The sequence below is a fragment of the Astatotilapia calliptera genome, chromosome 17, assembly GCF_964374335.1.
Source record: "Astatotilapia calliptera chromosome 17, fAstCal68.1, whole genome shotgun sequence".
NCBI classification, from domain to species: Eukaryota; Metazoa; Chordata; class Actinopteri; order Cichliformes; family Cichlidae; genus Astatotilapia; species Astatotilapia calliptera.
This window is the reverse complement of record NC_137438.1, coordinates 14,549,112-14,570,239: the sequence shown is the minus strand read 5'-3', so window position 1 is coordinate 14,570,239 and position 21,128 is coordinate 14,549,112. Positions and strand designations below refer to the sequence as shown.

The following is a 21,128-nucleotide window of genomic DNA, read 5'->3' as shown; positions in this document are numbered from 1 at the left end:
TCTAATTACAAAGTACCCGCCTCCTGAGTGTATTTCCAGGCCTCTCACTGGACCTTGATCAGTTAGACAGTTGAATCAGGAGAGATGAGCACTGTGCAGGACGTGAATCCCAGGGTGCGTGGGATCCGAGCCCCAGTGAACCTGCAGGGTCTAGCAGCATGCATCTCAGAGCAGATTGCACAGGTGAGTCAGCTGTAAAGAAGTTGAGAGACAGTATAAATTATGAGTCATTGTTAGCAGTGTAATAGTAAATAGTAGTCATTCAATTTGGTCAACCACACATCTGCAGCTTATCCTCTTTTGTCAAAGGATTATATCCACCTGTGGTGTATATATATATATATATATATATATATATATATATATACATATATATATAGTAACTTGATAGTTACTACAAATGAAATGTCTGAAAACCAAATAAATATTAAGGCCACAGATCAGACTATTTTTTCCCTTGTGCTCTCTTATTCTTCTACTTATTCAAAAAAAAAGGCCAGCATTTCCTTGACCTCCACGTCAAGGAAATGGATGAGGATGAGTGTACATTTTTAACCACAAGTATAAGCTATGGTTATGTCATATATGGTTAATATTGAATTCATTCTCTATCTCTATATAGTTTAAATTAGCCAAGGGAAAACCAAATGTCAAAGGGTTAAAGAGATAAGTACATGATTGGCATAGATAGAATTTAGCTGTCAATTTAAAAAACGGTCAATATTGATAAACACTGACGTATTTTTCCAGAGTGTAAAAAAACCCTTCAAGAGTGTGATTGATGTCAGCTCAGGTGATCCACACAAGGCAGGAATGCCACCTATCTCATTTATTCGCCAGGTTGGTGTTTTATGTATCATCTGTGAATTTTACCTGCACTTCTCTGTCAACCTGAGCACATCACTTTCTGATTGCTTTCTTAGGTTATGGCAGTGTGTCTGTACCCTGAGCTCCTCAAAGAAAAAAGCCTTCCTCTGGATGTCAGGCAAAGGGCACAGAAGCTTCTGGACATGTGTTCTGGAGGGAGTGTGGGTGAGAAAAAACAATTATATCTGCAAGCAATGCACAAAGTGAGTATAAATGCTTCTGCTGGCCAGTCTAATCACTTTGCCTGTGACAGGTTCATACTCCACAACCTCCGGTGGTTTACCACAAGTCCAGAAAAGCATTTCTGAATTTATCACAAGGCGAGATGGTGGCGTGCCTTCTCATCCAGAAGACATTATCTTAACTACTGGATTACAGAAGAGTTTGTCGGTGTGACACTTTATACTGAACATTTTAATGAAGGTTTCTTTTTGTTTTCTTTTTTAAATAAAGCTATATCTTTCTGCTTTGTATAATTAGTTACTTAAGAAATGCTTAAAAATTGGCCAATTCTTGGAAAGGTGTTCCACCAGATGTAATCTGTGAGTGATGTGGTGTGTTTCTTAGCAAATCATTCTTATTCTCTGGACTCTGACAGACACTTTAAATCCTGATTGTGAGACGCAGGCCAACCATTCCTTTAACTTGTAACCACCAGAAATGTAACCACTTGGCAAAGCCAAGAAAAAGGAAAAGTAAAATGCAGTAAAAGTTAACGTACTTCTGCAACTTCTTCACTTAAGAAGTTGCAGAAGCGAACAAGTGCAGACTCTGAAATGTACTCAGAGTAAGAAAGTAAAAGGTAGCTCCTTGAAGGACAATTCTACCATCTATTTTTATACAAAGGTAACTGAACCTGCTGGTATCTTAATATAAAAATATCAGCACACGAGAATACAAATGTACTTAGCTTGAATCTGTATCTAGGATACAAGCAGTGAATGAAAAACAAAAAACCCCCCAGCTATTTAGACTGATTTCTATTTCCTACACTAACAGTGTCTTTATCATAGTATATAACTGGCATAAAGGAGGACTTGAGTGAATGAGTCTAAGCTGTAATCAACTCTCTTCAGCTTAAATTAAAATTAATCTCTGCTATGCTTGATGTAACCGAACACTGACCATGAGCACCACCGCCACTGTGTATCAGTCCCACACCATTCCTTACTGTGAATTCACCACTTTGCTGCAACCACATCTTTTGATCATGCACAAAACTACCCACTATTTTCATCTATTATTATTATTATTATTATTATTATTATTATTATTATTATGACAAAAACAACATAATTTTTGCACTATAGGTGTTTTTGAACCTGCTTACCAGCGGAGAGGGCAAAACTCAGACAGGTGTGCTGACCCCCATGCCCTGTCCACATACTCTGCCCATGCTGCTGGACATGACTGGGCTGGCACTGGTTCCATACCGTCTTTTTGAAGAACAAGGCTGGGCTGTAAACCTGGATGAGCTGCATAGAGCTTTAGAGGCTGGAAGAGTCCACTGTGAGCCCAAAGCCATATACATCAGCAACCCAGGAAAACCTACAGGTGAGCAGCCCATTGTTGGTACATCCTGCACAGCTTTTGATCTATTCTATATTCGTGTATACGTTAAGAGAATCCTCGTCCTCTTTTTAAAACTATATCATGCTAAGAGGTCAACTGTCTTAAAGCCTAAGAGTTAAATAAAAACTAAAATGTGAGTCTCTTTCTAGCTGTTTGCACTGCACATGTGGATTTGTGGTTTACAGCTACTTCATAGAAGCTCATTCAATAATGTGACTTTTCCCCTGGTAGGTTACGTGCAAGACAGAGAAACTATTGAGAAGGTGATTCACTTTGCTGCTACCAATGGCCTCATCATACTGGCTGAAGAGGTGACCACAAGCATAACGTTTACTCTCCCCTCAAAGAGAAAGAGTACATCATCAGTCTGGCTGTTTTTGCCTGCCTGTTTTTTAGCAGTCTAACCTCCACAGTTTTCAAAATATCATGTACAAAGTTTGTGTGATGGTAGCTACCAGTAACAGCTCGAGCTGACTTAATGTTTGTGAAAATCAAGTGAAACCAAATATAAAAATATGTAAAAAAAAACAAAACAAACTTATATTACCCACAATTTTTTTTAGAATAGAATAGAATAGAATAGAATTCAACTTTATTGTCATTGCACATGCACAGGTACAGGGCAACGAAATGCAGTTTGCATCCACCCAGAAGTGCTTAGTGATATAGATATATTACAATATATATTAGCAATAATATAGATATGTAAGTATATTACAGAAATGGGTCTATTATGTTATAATGTACACGGTATGAAGTATGTTGTGAATATTCTATAACTATAAGTATGTACAGGCTGTAGTGAGTACAAGCTATGGACAGGATATGGACAGGATATAAATATGAAAAACTATACAGAATATGAAATAAATAACTTTACAGGAATCTGAGATATACAGCTATACAGAAATGGGAACTATGCAAGTTGTAAACAGTTGTAGGGTTAAAAATTATCGTATGTACAGAATGATTGTTTACACAGGGCTATACAGTAGTGCAGTTAAGGTAAGTGAGGGTGTGGATAATTTCTACAGAGGCTATATAAAGTGCTAGTGGTTGTGAGTGGTGGTTCACTCCATGTTATTATTGTGTGTTTGAGGGTACAGTTGTCCATTGTGTGTGTGTGTGTGTGTATGTTCAGTCCATGAGTTAACGTGGGTCAGATGTCAGGAGGCAGAGTTCAGGAGTCTGACAGCTGTGGGGAAGAAGCTGTTCCGGTACCTGGTGGTCTTAGTCCGGAGGCTCCTGTGGCGCCTCCCAGAGGGCAGGAGGGTGAAGAGTCCATGTGATGGGTGACTGGGGTCTTTGATGATTTTCCCAGCCCTTTTCAGACACCGCTTCCTGTAGATGTCTTTTATGGCAGGAAGTGGTGCTCCGGCGATGCGCTGGGCAGTTTTCACGACCCTCTGCAACACCTTCCGGTCCGAGGCAGAGCAGTTCCCGTACCAGACTGTTATACAGTTGGTCAGGATGCTCTCGATGGTGCAGCGATAGAAGTTCACCAGGATGTCTGAGGACAGGTGGTTCTTCCTCAGAGTCCTCAAGAAGAAGAGGCGCTGGTGAGCCTTCTTGACCAGCTTGGAGCAGTTGGTCGTCCAGGTGAGATCCTCGGAGATGTGGACTCCCAGGAACTTGAAGCTGCTCACACGCTCCACAGCCGTCCCCTTAATGTGGATGGGTGGATGTGGGTCAGCATTCCTCCTGTAGTCCACGATGAGCTCCTTGGTCTTCTCGGTGTTAAGCAGCAGGTTGTTTGTGTCGCACCACTCAGCCAGACGATCCACCTCCTCCCTGTAGGCGGCCTCATCGTTGTCACTGATGAGGCCAATCACCGTGGTGTCATCTGCAAACTTAATGATGGTGTTGGAACCATCAGCAGGTCTGCAGTCGTGGGTGAAGAGGGAGTAGAGGAAAGGGCTCATCACACAGCCTTGTGGTACACCGGTGTTCATTGTGATGGTAGATGAGCAGCGGTTATCCAGCCGGACATGTTGGGGGCGGTTGGTCAGGAAGTCCAGTAACCATTTGCAGATGAGGGAACTGATTGTCTTCAAACTTTCATTGTTAGCATCCAAGGTTGACTTCAAGAAACCATGTTAAGTAATATGTCATATTAAAAAGGGCATGGAGAGAGCTATACAACAGTTTTTATTACCACAATGATGCTATAATGTTTCAGAAAATCACACATAAGCAAATTCTTCTCCAACCATATGGGTAAAGACAATAAAATACACAATTTTAGTATGTAATCCTTCAAGATCATAGTTCCAAGGTCAGAAAGCAGAGGGCTATTATAAAAGCAGCTCGAGGTCAGCACGTAGTAATTCAAATATCATAAAACCTCATTGTTTTAGTTTAGCCCTTGCCCTTTGGAGGAGTTGTGCAGGTTTTCACTTTTCACTTTTTCTTTTGATGTTCACTTGTACTGTCTAGGTGCACCAGGATAGTGTGTACGGCCAGGACAAAGAATTTATTTCCTACAAGAAAGTGCTGTCTGAGATGGGTAAAATGTATGCTGAGACAATGGAGCTGGTGTCTTTCCATTCAATTTCCACAGCCCACATAGGAGAGTGAGTGTCATTCAATGATCAATGTCTAACCTCAACATGTGTTAGTCATTGTCCCTATTATCCCAATGTCCTTATTAGTTAGCTCTATTTCACAGATATCTATGTACTTGTACAGTTTATGGACTTTCTAACCAAGCTTGCTACTGTTAGTTGATAAATGAACACTCATGTCTAAATATGATCACTTTTGCCTTCAAATATAATAACTCTAAAATTGACTTTTTCTTAAAGCTTCAGAGCATAAAAGTGGTTGACATCTCGATAGGGTCCATTTTTAATATACAAATCGACTGCTGATGGAAATATAAGAACACCCTACAAAGTTGATTCTGTCACTCATCCTAGTCAGTCACTGGTTTGAGTGACTGAAGGAGTCACTGGAATGAGTTCGAGAAGCGTTTTCTCTGCCTCTGAAAATACAATGTCCAGATCAATACAATTAACCTTTTGGAATTTCCTTTCCTGAATGATAGAGCATTCATCAGTGTTAATCAATGCTGTTTATTAAACTCTGCATTTGCTTTGTTTAGGGGTGGTCTGAGAGGAGGGTATATGGAGGTAATCAACATTGACCCAGCAGTGAAAAAGTACTTAACTGTCATTTCCAGCGCTTCAGTGTTACCACAGCTGGCACTGGAACTTAGTGTTAATCCACCTAGACCTGAAGATTCTTCCTATAACTCATACACACAGGTAAGGGGACTGTCCTATGGTAACGTCTTTATTTAATCAAAAAGGATCTCTGGTAAATGCATTGTATTAAAGTGTAATCATGGAGACAAAACAGTTATGCTGTAGGAAAAATGCAATAAGGAGCTTAACAAGGATAAACACATTCACAAAACTAAAGGAAACTGCAGAGAAATTAGATTTGCTGTTGGTTTATCATCATAAGCCGCAGCATCCACATTACATGTTGTCATGGTACATTTAGCAGATGCTTTATAAGGTACACCGACTCAGCTATTAATGCAAATATCTAATCAGCCAATCACATAGCAGCAACTCAATGCATGTAGGCATGTAAACATCCCAATAAGGGTGTTTGAGGGTGGCTGTAGCTCAGGTGGCAGAGCAGGTCAGCCACTAATCAGAAGGTCGGTAGTTCGATCCCAGGCTGCACCCTGGCTGCATGCCAAATATCCTTGGGCAAGATACTAACCCCGTGTTTGCCTACTGGTGGTGGTCAGAGGACCCGGTGGCGCCAGTGTCCGGCAGCCTCGCCTCTGTCAGTGCGCCCCAGGGCAACTGTGGCTACAATGTAGCTTGCTATCGCCAGTGTGTGAATGTGTGTGTGAATGGGTGGAATGTAGTGTAAAGCGCTTTGGGGTCCTATGGACTAGAAAAGCGCTATACAAATGCAGGCCATTTACCATTACCATAACACTTGAACTGTTAAACTGGCAGGGGGATTGTTCCTTTCCCTGATATACTCTGTTAGGTGAATCCAAAGTCTTGTGAATATTTACAGCATTGGTGCAGCGTCAGCATGACCCAGTGAGCCATAGCATCCAAGAGGATATGAGATACAATATGTTGAATAAAACTGCAGTTGAGTAAATGAGTGTTTTTCAAGGAGCTCCCCAGCCTACAGTAATATTTATTTTATTCTTAAAGGAGATTCATCATATTGAGGATACTCTTTCCCAGAATGCTAAACGGGCGTGTGAGTTTCTGAATAGAGTAGAAGGGATGAGCTGTCAGCCATCAATGGCAGGACTCTTTCTTTATCCCCGGGTACACTTGCCACCTCACATCGTAGAGGAGGCTAAGGTGAGATTTCAAAGATAAAAATATGGATGTTATTCTGATTGTGTGCCTGTTTTTTTTTTAAATTCGATTTCAGGGAACTTTACATTCCTACTTTTTTAAATTTCAGGGGTAAAATTTAATCCAGTATGTTTTTACAGCTTTGCTTTTAAGATTAAAATAATGTCAAAATAAAAGCCCACTGCAGTTTATATTAACTTATAAACTGCCCCACATCACATTAGACTTCCCAGTTTGGGAACATAAATGCACGCTGAAGAAAAAAAGGTCTCTCTTCACTTGGATCTCACCCAAGTCACTTCTTCTGTCACTTGGGTGAATGAAAGAATCAATTTAGCGGGAGAAGCATTTTTTCGTCTCCCACAACTTGGATGAGCGAGATTTATAATCTTACCAAAAGTAAGGATTTCAGTCAGGAAAAGTTAGGATTTTTCAAGTGTTCCCTTCATTTTTTGAGCAGTATATATGAGTAAAAAAAATTGTTAACATTAAAAATCCAGCATTTAATTGCTTGCATTTTTATGTAACAGTGAAAATCATAAATTGATACAATGTTTTACTGTCTTTAATTTCAGAGGCTGGAAGTGAAGGCGGATGTGCTTTACTGTCAGAGGTTGCTGAGAGAAGAGGGTATTTGTGTGGGGGCAGGTTGTGAGAATGGACAGGAAGATAAAAACTATCACATCAGGTAAAATTTTATTTTATGTTTCTAGTCAGATCTTTAATTAGCCCTTAGTCCCCTAAATGTGTGATTTTGTGAAAAAATGTAGAGAATGATTTGTAGACAAAATAAACAGTTTGCTGATGCTGTTGTGCTGACCATTATCTCATTAACATTTTTACTTGGGTCTTTTTTGATTGCTAATTGCTTAATTTTATTGGAATTGCATTCTCATTCCTACCGCATTATTTAAAGAGGTTTTTGAAAAATCTTAAATAGCAAACTGTATGTAAAAGATTAAGTTAACCCACGAACTGTCACTCTTTGGTTTCTGAAGCCTCAATGTTAACATTCAAGTCCCTAACTGTGTTGTTGTTGTTTTTTAAAGCCAGAAGTGGCCATATTACAGAGTTGTCAGCTATTGCTAGCCTGGTTGGTTAGCAGCACAGAAACAACACAAAGACATATAATAAAATAAACCAGTTTCACAGATCTTTCTGTGAAGCCACGTTTACTGGCTAACACTTTAGTACAGATTAAAGCATTATATGAATGTGTGTGAATAGGGAAACATGTCTTGTAATAAAGTGCTTCTAGTGCTCAGTTAGAGCAAGTGCAAGAAATGCTATATAAGTACTAGTTAATCAGATACTAATAATTAGGTTCTAATAATTAGCACACAATCTGGATCCTTTATTTGTAACTTTATGAAATGTAGGGCTCTATTTAGTTTCGTTGTATATATTTAAAATTGGTAAAATCGAGCAAATGCAGGCACTATTCCAAAGGTCAAATGCTTGGTGATCTAAACACATTAAAAATGTAAGTAGTTTTCATGTGACTGTTCTTTTTCAAGGTAGTATATGTTAATGTTGTGTTGGTGTGTTTCTTTTTCCTTCTCTCTCAGGCTGTGTATTTTGACTCCTCCTTCCACTCTGGAGGAGATCTTGGCACGCCTTCGTTCTTTCCACCATCGCCTGCTGGAAAAACTTGCCTGATAAAAATGTCAACAACAGAATGAAGGAAACACCTTTTAATAATAATGCTGTTGCTTCCTTTGCAGCACAATGTAACCAATAATGTAGTTACTGTACATAAAATCAACTGTGAATACTACTGTATAGATAGAGATCTCTTTAAACCTTAATCTGTCATTTTAACCAGATTATGCACTGATACTCTGCACCAGCAGTTTAGCCACTCTCCCTTTCACACCTTTCCCTAACAAGCAAAAGCCCCCTGACGCAGTCCCGGGAGGAACCACAGATCTCTTGAGGGCTGTGTCAGTGGGGCATTTGGGATAAAAATAAATGTTAAAAAAAAATCCAAAACAAATATGTGGCAAATCCGTGTGATTAAGGGAGCCCTTGAAAGCAGCCCCACCACTCTGCAGTAACTGATTTTGGTTGATTACACTGAAGTTAAACTGTTGGTAATTAAAACACTAAGATTTTTAGTGATCACTTTGTGTAAAAGTAAAAATTCCCAAAATGTTTTGAGAATATTGTGTTTATAAATAGCTGCTAGTCTGGTGTGGAGATGCCGTGGAAGCAGGACAGATCTGGACATAAGCGAAAGCATGAGTGATAAGTAAGTGTTGGCAGTAAACTGGTTGTTGCCGTCTTCCAGGATGGGCTAAAGTTTAGTTTAGTTTAACCTTAACTAAACTAAACTACAGTGTAGTTTAGTTTAGTTAAACTACACTGTAGTTTAGTTTAAAACGCATAATAGCATAAAGCAATAGCAATAGAGAAACATGACTTGAAGTAAAAAACAGTGCCACACCATGAATTTTGCTCTATACCAGAAAATCCTGAAGGACTGTGTGGCCAACAATTCGTGTTCTGAAGCTCAAGTACACACAACTTAGGAAGCAGGTCAATGATCCAAAACACAACAGCAAACTTCCCACTGAATAGCTAAAACAACAAAACAAAGGTCTTGGAGTGGTCTAGTCACAATCTGGACTTGAATCTGATTGAGAGGATTTGGCATGACCTTAAACAGGACATTCATGCTCAAAAACACTCCATTGTGGTTAAATTAAAACAATTCTTCAATGAGTGGGCCAAAATTCCTCCACAGCCATGTGAAAGACTCATTACTGGTTATCACACTTAATTGCAGTTCTTTATGCCAAGGATGGCGCTGGCAATTACTTTTTCACACATGGCCAGTTAGGTTTGGATAGCTTTTTTCCCTTAATAAATTAAATCATCATCAACCATCAACATAAAAAACTACATTTTGTACTTACTCGTGTCATTTTTGTGACAAAATCACAAAAAATGAGGAAAAGAAGGGGACAAGTACTTTTTCACAACACTGTACATTGTTGCATCTCCATGAATGGCTAAGTCACTACATGATCTTTGTGTCCCACCTTAAACTAAATTTCATTAATTCATATTTTTTTACACTCAAATCACCACTGTTACAAAAAACAGAATAAAAAAAGACACATGTCCCAGTGTAAACTTGGTAAGTAGATGGATTTATATTGAATTACCCTCTGCTCACTGGGAGCCTAAACCCTCCCAAACTTTACTTTGTGTCATTTAGATCGAGGAAGTTTGTATTTTCATTGAGGTAGGACAGAACTCCTCTGTGTCTGAGATAGCAATGGGGAGGAGTCTGAAAGGAAGAATGGTGGAGAGCACCAATTTAAACCATGCAAAGCAGAGGCTAATTGGCTCAAAGAAGGCAAGCGAGAAGATGATTGGACCAGAGTAATGACGTCAGTATTTGGATTGACAGTGTAAGAAAGCAGTAGTCATGTAAGGAGCTAGGACCCATCAAACGTTTGTGCCCAGTGGTCTGTAACTCAATCATATACACAGCAAATGCAGAAGTTCATTTAAGCTGAAACATTTTAGTGAAGTGAAAATGATCTGGGAACATTTTTTCTTTATTCACAATTACATTTTGTACTTTTAGTATAACAGGCAAAGGTTTTGATTTCTTGCATACTATCAAATGTACACCTTTGTGTCACAGGTTACAGCTACTTCAGTCTTTCTTCAAATGTATTCACTTCACTGTAATGTTTGATTGTGGTGGAGATTTTATTTTGAAATAGTAACATCTTAAACTTTATCATTACTTTTCAGTCACTGACCCAAGTGTTTATTTGTTAAATTATACTTTTTAATGTTTTTATTTTCTCCATGTGTGTTTTCATAAAAATCTTTTTGGGAAAATTGCTCCAAACAATGTGATGATTTCTGTTTTGTTCAAGATAACTATAAAAACCAAATATATTTTCTAAATTCAATCCAAAAAAACATCATTAGAAGAAAAACTGAAAACATGACTCCTGGTCACCACCAGGAGTCATTGTCAGCTTTTCCTTTAAATGTGCTACTTTGCCTGTAGGTGGTTGGTGGCTGCTGCTGCTGACCAGCAGCAACAAAATAAGCAGATACTTGGAGGAGGGTGGTTGGTCTGTGCTTTCATCTCTGTTTTATCTGTCTGTGTATTATCAGTGTCCTCTCTTCATATCAGTTATAAATGTATTTTCCTCCACATGTGAAAAGTGTCAGTTGAACTCATGTATCCACTTTAAGGCGGAAACAAAAAGGGAAATATCAGAAATCTTAAAATTTATTTCCAAGTTGCAAATGGACTAAACTTGGGTAAGACACAAAGACAATGATAACACGCACTGTATCACAGCCTGAAACACACTGCTACGATTCCTAAGCTATCTGTTTTCATTCTACATGGTCTTTGGCTCCATTATCATAACAGCTGGAGGACACATCGTGCAAGCAAGCTTCTGAACAGCCTGTGCATTTCTGTTGCTTGTTTGTTAGTAGGCGTATGTTAAAACTGGAATCACATTTTGTGATCATTCTTAATTTGTGAAATTACCAATATTGAACCTCTCTCACTACATAACACCGAACCACCGTTTTGGAGCTGTGACCAAAGATACTATAATTCTTCAATGTGTTTTCATCCTGTTTTGTCAGATTGTTCATACAGTACATCCATCTTGCTCCAGCTCCCTAGATACAGTAATGCAATGATCTCATTGATCTACAAAGTCAGTGTTTGAAATTTGCAGGGATTCTAAATTTTTCCCTGGGATACAACTTTGGTTTTTAGACAGGCCAAAATCCCACAGTGTAACAAGCTTTCGACTTAAGGACTGAATATAATTTTCAGTGATTGTTTTCAGGGTTTCAGTCTACAAATATTCTTAAAGCCATGCCAAAAAAATGTAATTTACTGAACAATTTCTGATCTCTTTTATCATATTAACAATCTCTTGGTGATGGTAGAGAGAAAGAACTCCAGCCACACACACCTACCATTGCATTTTGGCCATTCACATTCACTTCATCTGCTCTGCACTACCCGACTCACTGGACCCTCTACAATTTGCTTACTGCCACAACAGGTCCACTGATGACACCATAGCCCTGCCACTGCATACTGCCCTCTCGCACCTGGAGAACAGAGACATGTATGTGAGAATGCTGTTTGCCGATTACAGCTCAGCATTCAATACCATCGTTCCCTCGAAGCTGGACAGGAAAAGGCAAGATCTAGGCAGCTCTGACGAGCTCTCTGTGCAGCTGGATCCTTAACGTCCTGTCTGACAGATTCCAAGCGGTCAGTCTGGCCAGCATCACCTCGTATCCCGTCATAATGAACACTGGTGCCCCACAGGTGTGTGTACTGAGCCCTCTCCTGTACTCACTCTACACCTATAACTGCACAGACACAAGCAACTCCAACATCATTGTAAGGTATGCGGACAACACTACAGTGGTGGGTCTTACAAGGAGGAGGTCAGCACCCTGACATACTGGTGCCGAGACAACCATCTCACCCTCAACGTCACAAAAACAACAGAGTTGATAGTGGACTTCTGAGGGTGCAGAGAAGCACACACCCCCATCACTATCAACAGCAGTGCTGTGGAGAGAGTGAGTAGCTTCTCTTTTCTAGGTGTACATCTGGCGGAGGATCTTACATGGTCAGTACACATAAACAATACAGTGAAGAAGGTGCAGCAATGCCTCTTCTTTCTCAGGAGACTGAAAAGATTCAGCATGAGTCCCCGCATCCTCAGGACCTTCTACCGCTATGCCATTGAGAGCATCCTCACTGGATGCATCACCACCAGGTATAGCAACAGCACCGCTTACAACCGCAAAGCTCTCCAGAGAGTGGTCTGGTGTGCCGAAAGGATAATTGGAAGTGAACTTCCCTCCCTCCAGGACATCTACAGGAAGCGGTGCCCGAGGAAAGCTGGGAGGATCATCAAACACTCCAGTCACCTGAGCCATAAACTGTTAAAACTACTTCCAACACCTTCCATCATCTATCTATAGATCCATAGATCTATATAGATCTATAGATAGACAGAGATAGATATAGATATCTGTAGATCTATATATATATATATATATATATATATATATATATATATATATATATTTAAATATATACATATATATAAATGAGTTTGCGGCATTTAAGCAGCCTTTTGCTGCCCAATCCGACCGGGCTAAAGCTATTGGGGTGTTTAGCTGCAGATGGGAGGCCGTATTCCGTTGTGTAAAACAAGAGGTTTAAACTGTGATGAACCAACCCGTTCTCACTCCCAAAGCGTAACATTTTACGCTAGGTGACAAATCGTCACCATATTACGTTTTCGGCTACCCACCACGTTCCTAAATGACGACCTCGGAAAAAGAGGAAATATGAGAACCGTCTGGACTGAACCTACACATGTTCGCTCTTTTTCTTCAAATCGCTTAGAAACACGCTATTTAACATCATTAAAGTCCTGGTTAAGGTCAGGAATAAGGTTATGGTCAGGGCTAGGGATAAGGTTAGGTTTAGGGCTGGAATACAGGGCTGGAACGTCTACTACCGCGGGAGCGTCATTGCACTGGATTCCAGCCATAACCCGCCGCGTACCATAAGAACGCCGAAGGTCTCCTTTCGCGTTCCTCAGGAATGCCGCGGGACGTGACAAAACGTCGACATGTTACGCCTCGGGAGTGAGAACGCTCTGGATGAACGTGCTTAAGCCATGCTATGATATCTCGTTGCGCGTCCACTTCAGTGTGACAAGATCGTTCCAAGCATGTATGAGCAGGAAAAGTTTAAAGTTATGGCTGAACTGGTGCAGGCGTCTTCTGTTGCTCTAACTACAAATGGGTGGACCTCCAGGGCAACGGAAAGCCACGTGACCGTGACCGCTCATTATATCACAGCGAGTGATAGATACAAAGCCCTGTACTGCCCTATAGATTACATTAGATTAGATTAAACTTTATTTATCCCTCAGATGGGTTCCTCCGGGAAATTCAGTTTCCAGTAGCACAGCACTGACAGAAGTTGCAGAATGTGAGCAGAAATATACCATATATACACATATATAAATACAGAGAATACAAAAGGGATAAATAGAATAAATAGGAATAAGAATACAAGGGAACGGCACATTTCAAGTTTTGTGAGTCTATTACACCGTTGGATATTAACAAAAACTATTGCACAGTGAAAAGGCACTACAGCTTACTTGTTCCCCCCTCCTTTGTCCCAGTTTTCCTTCCCTCTCCCCTCCAGCGAGGAGTTAAACAGTTTGATAGCGTGTGGGACAAAGGACTTTTTAAGTCTACTGGTCCTTGACTTTGGGAGAAGCAACCTGTCACTGAACAGACTCCTCTGGTTGTTTTTGGCCGTGTGCAGAGGATGCAGAGGATGCCCAGCATGATCCATAATGTCCATATTGCACGCACCTTAATTTGTTTTTATATAAGTGTCATGGTCCTGGGCCATGTTGGCCCAGTGTTCTTAGTTTTCTTGTATGTTTGTATTTTGTTCCTTGCTTAGGCCATGTTTTCTGAGTTGCCCTGTTGTGTTGTTCCCTAAGTGTTTTCCCTTCATGGCTTTTACCCCCTGTGTGCCCCTCTGTGTATCTGTGAGCCCTCGTCTCTCCTTATGTTTTATTCCATGTTTCCCCTGCCCATTATGTCTAAGTTCTCCCCGTGCTCTCTCTTCCCCCTGTGTGCCCTCTATGTATTTATGAGCCCTCGTCTCCCTTTGTGGTTGTTTCATGTTTTCCCAGCCCGTTATGTCTGTGTTTTCCCCGTGCTCTCTCTCTCCTCCTGTCTGAACCTCTGTGCACTTCCTGTTTACTTTGTGACTCTCACGCCCGTACATGTCATGTTCAGTTCACCCCGCCCTGTCTCGTTATGATTATCAGTGTCACCTGTGTTCCCCGTGTGTTCCCACTTTCCTCGTTAACCCTCTGTGTATTTCTGTCTGCGTCTCCCTCTGTTCAGCGTGACGTCGTCCCTCATGCTGTGTGGATCTCCCTGTGTCTCTCTGTGAGTTCTTAGTTTGTGGTTTCCCAGTTTAGTTTAGTTTGTATATTTGTTCTGCCAGCAAATAAAGCTGAGTTTTGAGTTCATTCCCTCGTGCCTGTGAGTCCTGCATTTTGGGTCCTACTCCTGCCTGCCGCACAGCGATTCGTGACAATAAGTACATGGAATGAGTCTTCAGTTGAATGTTTTTTAATAGGCAAAAAATACTTAAATACGTAAATGGCGAGTCAAATTTTGGTCTTTTTTTTTCTATTTTTGCTGATCCGAAAATTGATCCGATCCGTGACTTAAAACCATGATCCGATCCGAACCGTGAGATTCTATATATATATATATATATATATATACATATATATATATATACATATATATACATATATATATGTATATATATATAGAATCTCACGGTCCATCCTCTGCTACCAGCAGCTGGATAGCGTAGTGGTTAGACTACACGCCTTTGGAACAGAGGAACAGAGGATCGCAAGTTTGATTCCTGCCTGGGGCGTCTGTATCCAGTAAGGGTCCTAAGGCTAGACCCCCTATGCTAAGCAAGCCTACCGCAGACATGAGCGAGACAGATAAATATGAAGGCATGCCGGCTCGGACGTCGCCCGGATCAACAAGGTCCGCGTCAGGTGTTGAGGAACCAGGGCACCCTGACGAAAAGTGGGCTACTGGAACAAGAAGGCATCGGTGGGCAAGAGACGAAAACAGGGCGTTGTTGGAATGCTACTACGCAAGTAACCCCGGCGGAAGGGGCTACATGAATAGGATGAGGGACCTATGGATTCTTCGATACCCAACATCCACAATGACGGCGAAACAACTAGTAGCTCAGTGTTCCAACATTCGAAAGAAGGGACTGCTCTCACAGCTAGAGATTGACGAGGTATAACACAAATGCTACGGCAAGGAGGAGTCAGGACGCCAGGTCAGGGGGAAGATATCATCACCCCCACCCGAGATTGGGTACATAGCCCCAAGTGCGATAGGAGAAGGATCGTTGAGTGCGAGGGGAACTGACCTGAAAAATAGGATCATGGCCAAGCTTGAAACCTGGATCCCCCGTAGCCGGTTACCAAGATTACGTGAAGTACCCTCAGAAGGTCTGCTAGATGATGTTAATGCAGCACTATGGGCAATACCTACAACCACGATTACCGACACTAACAAGCTGATCTACAATACGGCAGCAGTGATCAGTGAGATGCTTGGCTACAAGTTGAACAGCGACAAGGGGCAGTACCCTCCATGGAGAAGGAGGCTAGAGGGCAAGATCAAAGTAGCACGGAGGGAGGTTAGCCAACTAACGGAGTTGCAGAAAGGTGCGACAAATAAGGTGCCTAAGAAATACAGCAAGCTGTCCATACCTGAGGCCTTGGAAACTGCCAAGCAAAGACTCACAGCCTTGGCCAGCCGCTTGAGGAGGTACACCAGAGAGATAGAAGGCAGGAGAATAAACCAGCTGTTCTCCACAGAACCAGCAAAGGTGTACTCTCAGTGGCAAGGGAACAATAAGTGAACAGCACCACCAAGGCTGGAGACGGAGCAATACTGGAAGAGCATATGGGAGAAGGACGCAACCCATAACGGCAATGCTCAGTGGCTAGTGGATCTGAGGGCAGACCACAGCGACCTCCCTGAACAGGGTCCAGTAAGCATCACAGTGGCAGATATCCAAGAAAGGGTCTCCAGTATGAAGAGTTGGACAGCACCAGGTGGTTCACGCCTACCGCCTGACATGGTTCACGCCTACTGGCTGAAGAAGCTGACTCCACGAGCGTCTGGCAGCACAAATGAACCAGCTGTTAGTTAACGAGAGACACCCGGAATGGCTAACCGAAGGCCGGACGGTCCTGATCCCCAAGGACCCCAAGAAGGGACCGGTCCCCTCCAACTACCGACCAATAACCTGCCTCAGTACTACATGGAAGCTCCTGTCAGGCATCATATTGGCTAAGATGAACAGGCACATGGGTCAATACATGAGCGGGACACAGAAAGGAATTGGCAAGAATACCAGAGGCGCAAAACACCAGCTACTGGTAGACAGAACAGTCAGCCGAGACTGCAAGACCAGACTGACCAACCTGTGCACTGCCTGGATTGATTACAAGAAGGCCTATGACTCAATGGGACCCTAAGAGCCTTCATCAGGAACTCAATGAGGATGTGGCGTACAACATGGACAAGGACCCTCAAGCTCCCAGGCCTCTGGTAGAGGACCCGAGCTTGAAGGATAAACCGCCCGCAGGGGCGTGCTGGGTGTTGTTTTTATATATATATATATATATATTCCTTCTTCCTGATATTGCTGTCATTCGGAACCGCTACATCGATCACTACGAACACGAGAAGCTGGAGAAATACCAAGGGCTCAGAGAAGAGCTCGAGAGGATGTGGAGGGTGAAGGTAACGGTGGTCCCCGTGGTAATCGGAGCACTAGGTGCGGTGACTCCCAAGCTAGGCGAGTGGCTCCAGCAGATCCCGGGAACAACATCGGAGATCTCTGTCCAGAAGAGCGCAGTCCTGGGAACAGCTAAGATACTGCGCAGGACCCTCAAGCTCCCAGGCCTCTGGTAGAGGACCCGAGCTTGAAGGATAAACCGCCCGCAAGGGCGTGCTGGGTGTTTTTTTTATATATATATACATATATATATATATAGAGAGAGAGATATCTCTCTCTATATATAGAGAGAGATGTATAGATATATATGTACACACACACACACACACACACACACACACACACACACACACACACACACACACACACACACACACACACACACACACACTTAGGGCAGTATATGAGAAATACTGATGTCACATGCATTTTACAGACACACATAATGAATTACACTTGACTGCAAAAGAATAAAGTGAAAAATAGCAATGGGAGCTGGCTTTGTTTCCATCCGGAGGGACTCCTCCAGCTTTTTTCTGCCTGGAGTTCAGCCCAGTGAGTGAATAACTGAGCTTCAGATCACAGGCCATTGGCTGGCTGCTCATTACTGAACGATGCATTAAATTCTCAGTTGTAAATAATGTGATGACTGCTGTGCAGGTCTCCACAGTTACCCAAATGATCTGGCAGCCATCTTTCTTTTTTCTCTGCTTCATGTCTCTCCTTACCACCCAGTCTATTCTTTCACAAGGACCATTTATTGTCCCGGTTCAGTTTTGCACATGCTATGTAATTATTCCACTCCAGTTGCTCAGGGGAGAGAAGAGAGAGGGCTTATTCCTCAAAAGTAAAGCCCCACAGCCCTCCTAAAATCCTGCTGCCTCCATCTAGCCTCCATCACCCAGGGAAACCACAGAGAGGCTTCACAGAAATTCAGTCTTCAGCTTTACTGGAAAGAAAAAACAAGGTGAGAAATTAAACATTCATCATGTTTAGTTCTATTCACACATAGATCTCACAATTAAAAACCAAAAGAAGGATATTAGTGTACATTTGTTTTCTATTTTATAATGGTATTACACTGAATACACTGCAAGCCATTTTTACCCAAAATTGAATGATTAATCAAATAGTTTCTCACCTTAGTGTGGTGCTTTGTAGACTAGTGGCAACTGTGGACATGTAAAAAGAGCTAGGGAATTAAGCTAATTGTCTTTCTTGATCAGAGTTGAAGAATATCAAGACCAATACAACTCATATGTACAGTTCACACAGAAATACACCTCTTGCCTTATGCATGCAAACTGAAACATAAATATTACAGTTTGCGAACTGTTCCTCCAATATGGCTGAAAATATAACAGAGCGTAAGTCTCCACATACTAAGATCCTGGCTTACACTCAACATGTAATTACATACAAGTGTTTAGAACAACTGTTCTTTTTAGATGCAAAAAACCAAAAGTCAACTGAAGATAAACAATTAACTGTATAGAGAAAATCTATTTTTTTTTATTGAGATGTATATATTTTTTTGACACTTTCACAACAGGAAAGAAGATATATCTGTAGCACCACAGAATCAATAACTGAATTTATTACCTAATGAATGCTTTTTAATTAATACATGTCTACACTTAACTGAATCTTTTATAAAGAGATCAATATTGTTGGCCTGGAGGGCCACTTCAGACCCTTTGGTTTATGAGAGATTCCAGAGATTTTATTGACAGACGATTACTAAAAATAGTCTTTTTTGTTTAAGCCCTAATTACTGTGACAACCACCAAAGAGCTTTTGTTGTAAACTTCAGACTTCTTGTGTTTGTGCCAAGGTTGCTATGAAACCCAGGCATCATTTGGATGCCACTTTTAATTTTTCCTTACGTGTTTTCTCTGGTTTCTCAAATGTAATTAGATCCTTGTATTAATCCAATCTCCACCACCAATTGTCTGTTTGTTTGGCCATCTGCCGCCTGTTCAGCCTGCCTGCCTGCATTTCCACTGCAGACATGATACTAGTAACACACATACAGTGCAGCACATCTGATGCACCTGACTGTAAACGCAATATAATAACAGAAGGTGACAAGAGTGAGCATGCAGGCCCAAACTAAATCTGCTCGAAGTGGAGGTGTGTTCGTTCCGCAAGGAGTTACAGCAGGAGCTCACAAGCTGTTGTGATGATTGCAAAACAGATCTGATGAGATGAACTGCTTGCTTTCATTCTCCTCATTTCTCCAGTCTCACATGTATTTGTTTTTCTTTTCTTTGAACTCTGTTTGACAGTACAGATTACTATTATTATGATAATAACTAATGATAGCTAATTAAAAAAATAATGATGAAGATAGATAGATATATCCCCCAATATTTTAAATCTTCAATATATACAGTAAAATGGTAAGTGCATGTATGATGCTCTAAAGAAGGGTTTGTCCTTAAAATGAAGACTGCCTTCTAATCTAACTAATTGGAAGGTTTGTAAACCCTGGCTACTCCAACCCCAAGTTGCTCTCATTTGTCATAGTAAAAGGTGGTTGTGTGAATAAGGCCAGTTGTATAAAAGACTTTGAATGTTCAGGTAGAGCAGAAAGTGCTATATAAGAAACAATCAGTATTTAGCAAAATGCTCTTAAAACAAACATCACATCTGTAGTGCTCTTTCTCTGCTTCGAGCTGTTCTGCTGCTCGCTGATCATCACCTCTCTTCTTAAGAAAGCTTCAACAACTCCTTCCCATGGCTTCATGTTATGGTTCATCAGCTTTATCCCTTTGTAGTTACTTCAGCTCTGCACATCACCCACGTTCTTGAATATTGATACCAGTAAACTTCTTCATTCCACAGGCACCCTCTCACTCTCCAAGACTGTGTTAAACAATCTGGTTCAAAAGTCCACTGCCCTCTCTCCTTGACAGCTCCACACCTACTGTACACAGGTATGTTATCTGGACCAACAGCCTTTCCTCTCTTCATCCTCTTCATATCTGCCCTCACTTCCTTACAGATCCTCTGCACTTCCTGAATTAATAACTGTCCTTCGTCTGTCCTCCTTGCTCTTTCATTTTCTTCATTCCTTAGCTCTTTAAAGTACTCCTTGCACTTTCTCAACACACTCAGTTTATTTTTATATTTTGCAGAATAAGTTACACATGGCTTATTGGAGAGAAAAGTCCAATGTGGATAATGATAACAAGTCTACAGTCTTCAGAGACTCATGATCACTAGTGCCTGTATCATCCATCATTACAGAGGCGGATGTGAACGCTGGCGCCAGCTTTAATAGACAGAGCAGACACATTTCACACACATGCATTGAGAACACACAAAAGTGACCTCTTGAAAGCCCTCCTTTGTTTATTTTCCTGAACGTGTGAACATGTAATGAGTGGGTCGAGGATGTGAAACACCAAACATAATGTAATGCACGTGTTTGGTTTGCATGGTGGTCTTATCATGTGTGTGTGTGAACACAATCACAGGCATGTTGATTGGCAACATTCATAAGATATAAGATAATTTTTTTTTTTAAAACCAAACTTTTTTAAAATCACATACTTTAAAAAGAATGCTGACATTATTTTAACATCTTCTCACAAAAATGTCCACTTAACATTGATAGTCAACACTGCATATTCTGTATATACTTATCAATAAAATATGTCTTTACTGGTTAAGATAATGTGTTTATTTTTATTTTCACAGCCTGTGTTGGAATAGATTTTCATAGCAGTACTGATGCTGTGTGACTCACTTTTTATTGGCCTTTTTGGATGTAATTTATTTCTATGACCCTATAACTCAGCTCTTGCAGTAAGATTGTTGGAAAGATGGTACAATCTATGCAAAATCATTTCATGACCATTCTGCAGTAGCTGCTGCACTGATTAACTCTTTATAGCTCGCCATTGTGTAACACTGTA

The 21,128-nt window shown here is 41.1% G+C and overlaps 1 protein-coding gene across 1 annotated transcript; it reads left to right on the top strand.

Annotated features, from left to right (window-relative positions):
• The first annotated feature begins 84 nt into the window (after positions 1-84).
• LOC113009018 (alanine aminotransferase 2-like) lies at positions 85-8,559 on the top strand. Its single transcript, XM_080291344.1, has 10 exons — positions 85-183; positions 924-1,032; positions 1,121-1,257; positions 2,178-2,421; positions 2,671-2,750; positions 4,876-5,012; positions 5,543-5,705; positions 6,630-6,785; positions 7,358-7,470; positions 8,351-8,559. The coding sequence occupies exons 1-10, from the start codon at positions 85-87 to the stop codon at positions 8,439-8,441; spliced, it is 1,329 nt and encodes a 442-aa protein (XP_080147470.1). The 3' UTR covers positions 8,442-8,559.
• Positions 8,560-21,128: the final 12,569 nt, after the last annotated feature.

What these genes read in the sequence shown, in the direction of transcription:
- LOC113009018 (XM_080291344.1), top strand. Translation starts at nt 85, where the DNA reads ATGAGCACTGTGCAGGACGTGAATCCCAGGGTGCGTGGGATCCGAGCC. An exon ending in TCCACAGCCCACATAGGAGA is followed by an intron (nt 5,013 to 5,542) that starts GTGAGTGTCATT and finishes TGCTTTGTTTAG; the next exon opens with GGGTGGTCTGAGAGGAGGGT. An exon ending in GATAAAAACTATCACATCAG is followed by an intron (nt 7,471 to 8,350) that starts GTAAAATTTTAT and finishes CTTCTCTCTCAG; the next exon opens with GCTGTGTATTTTGACTCCTC.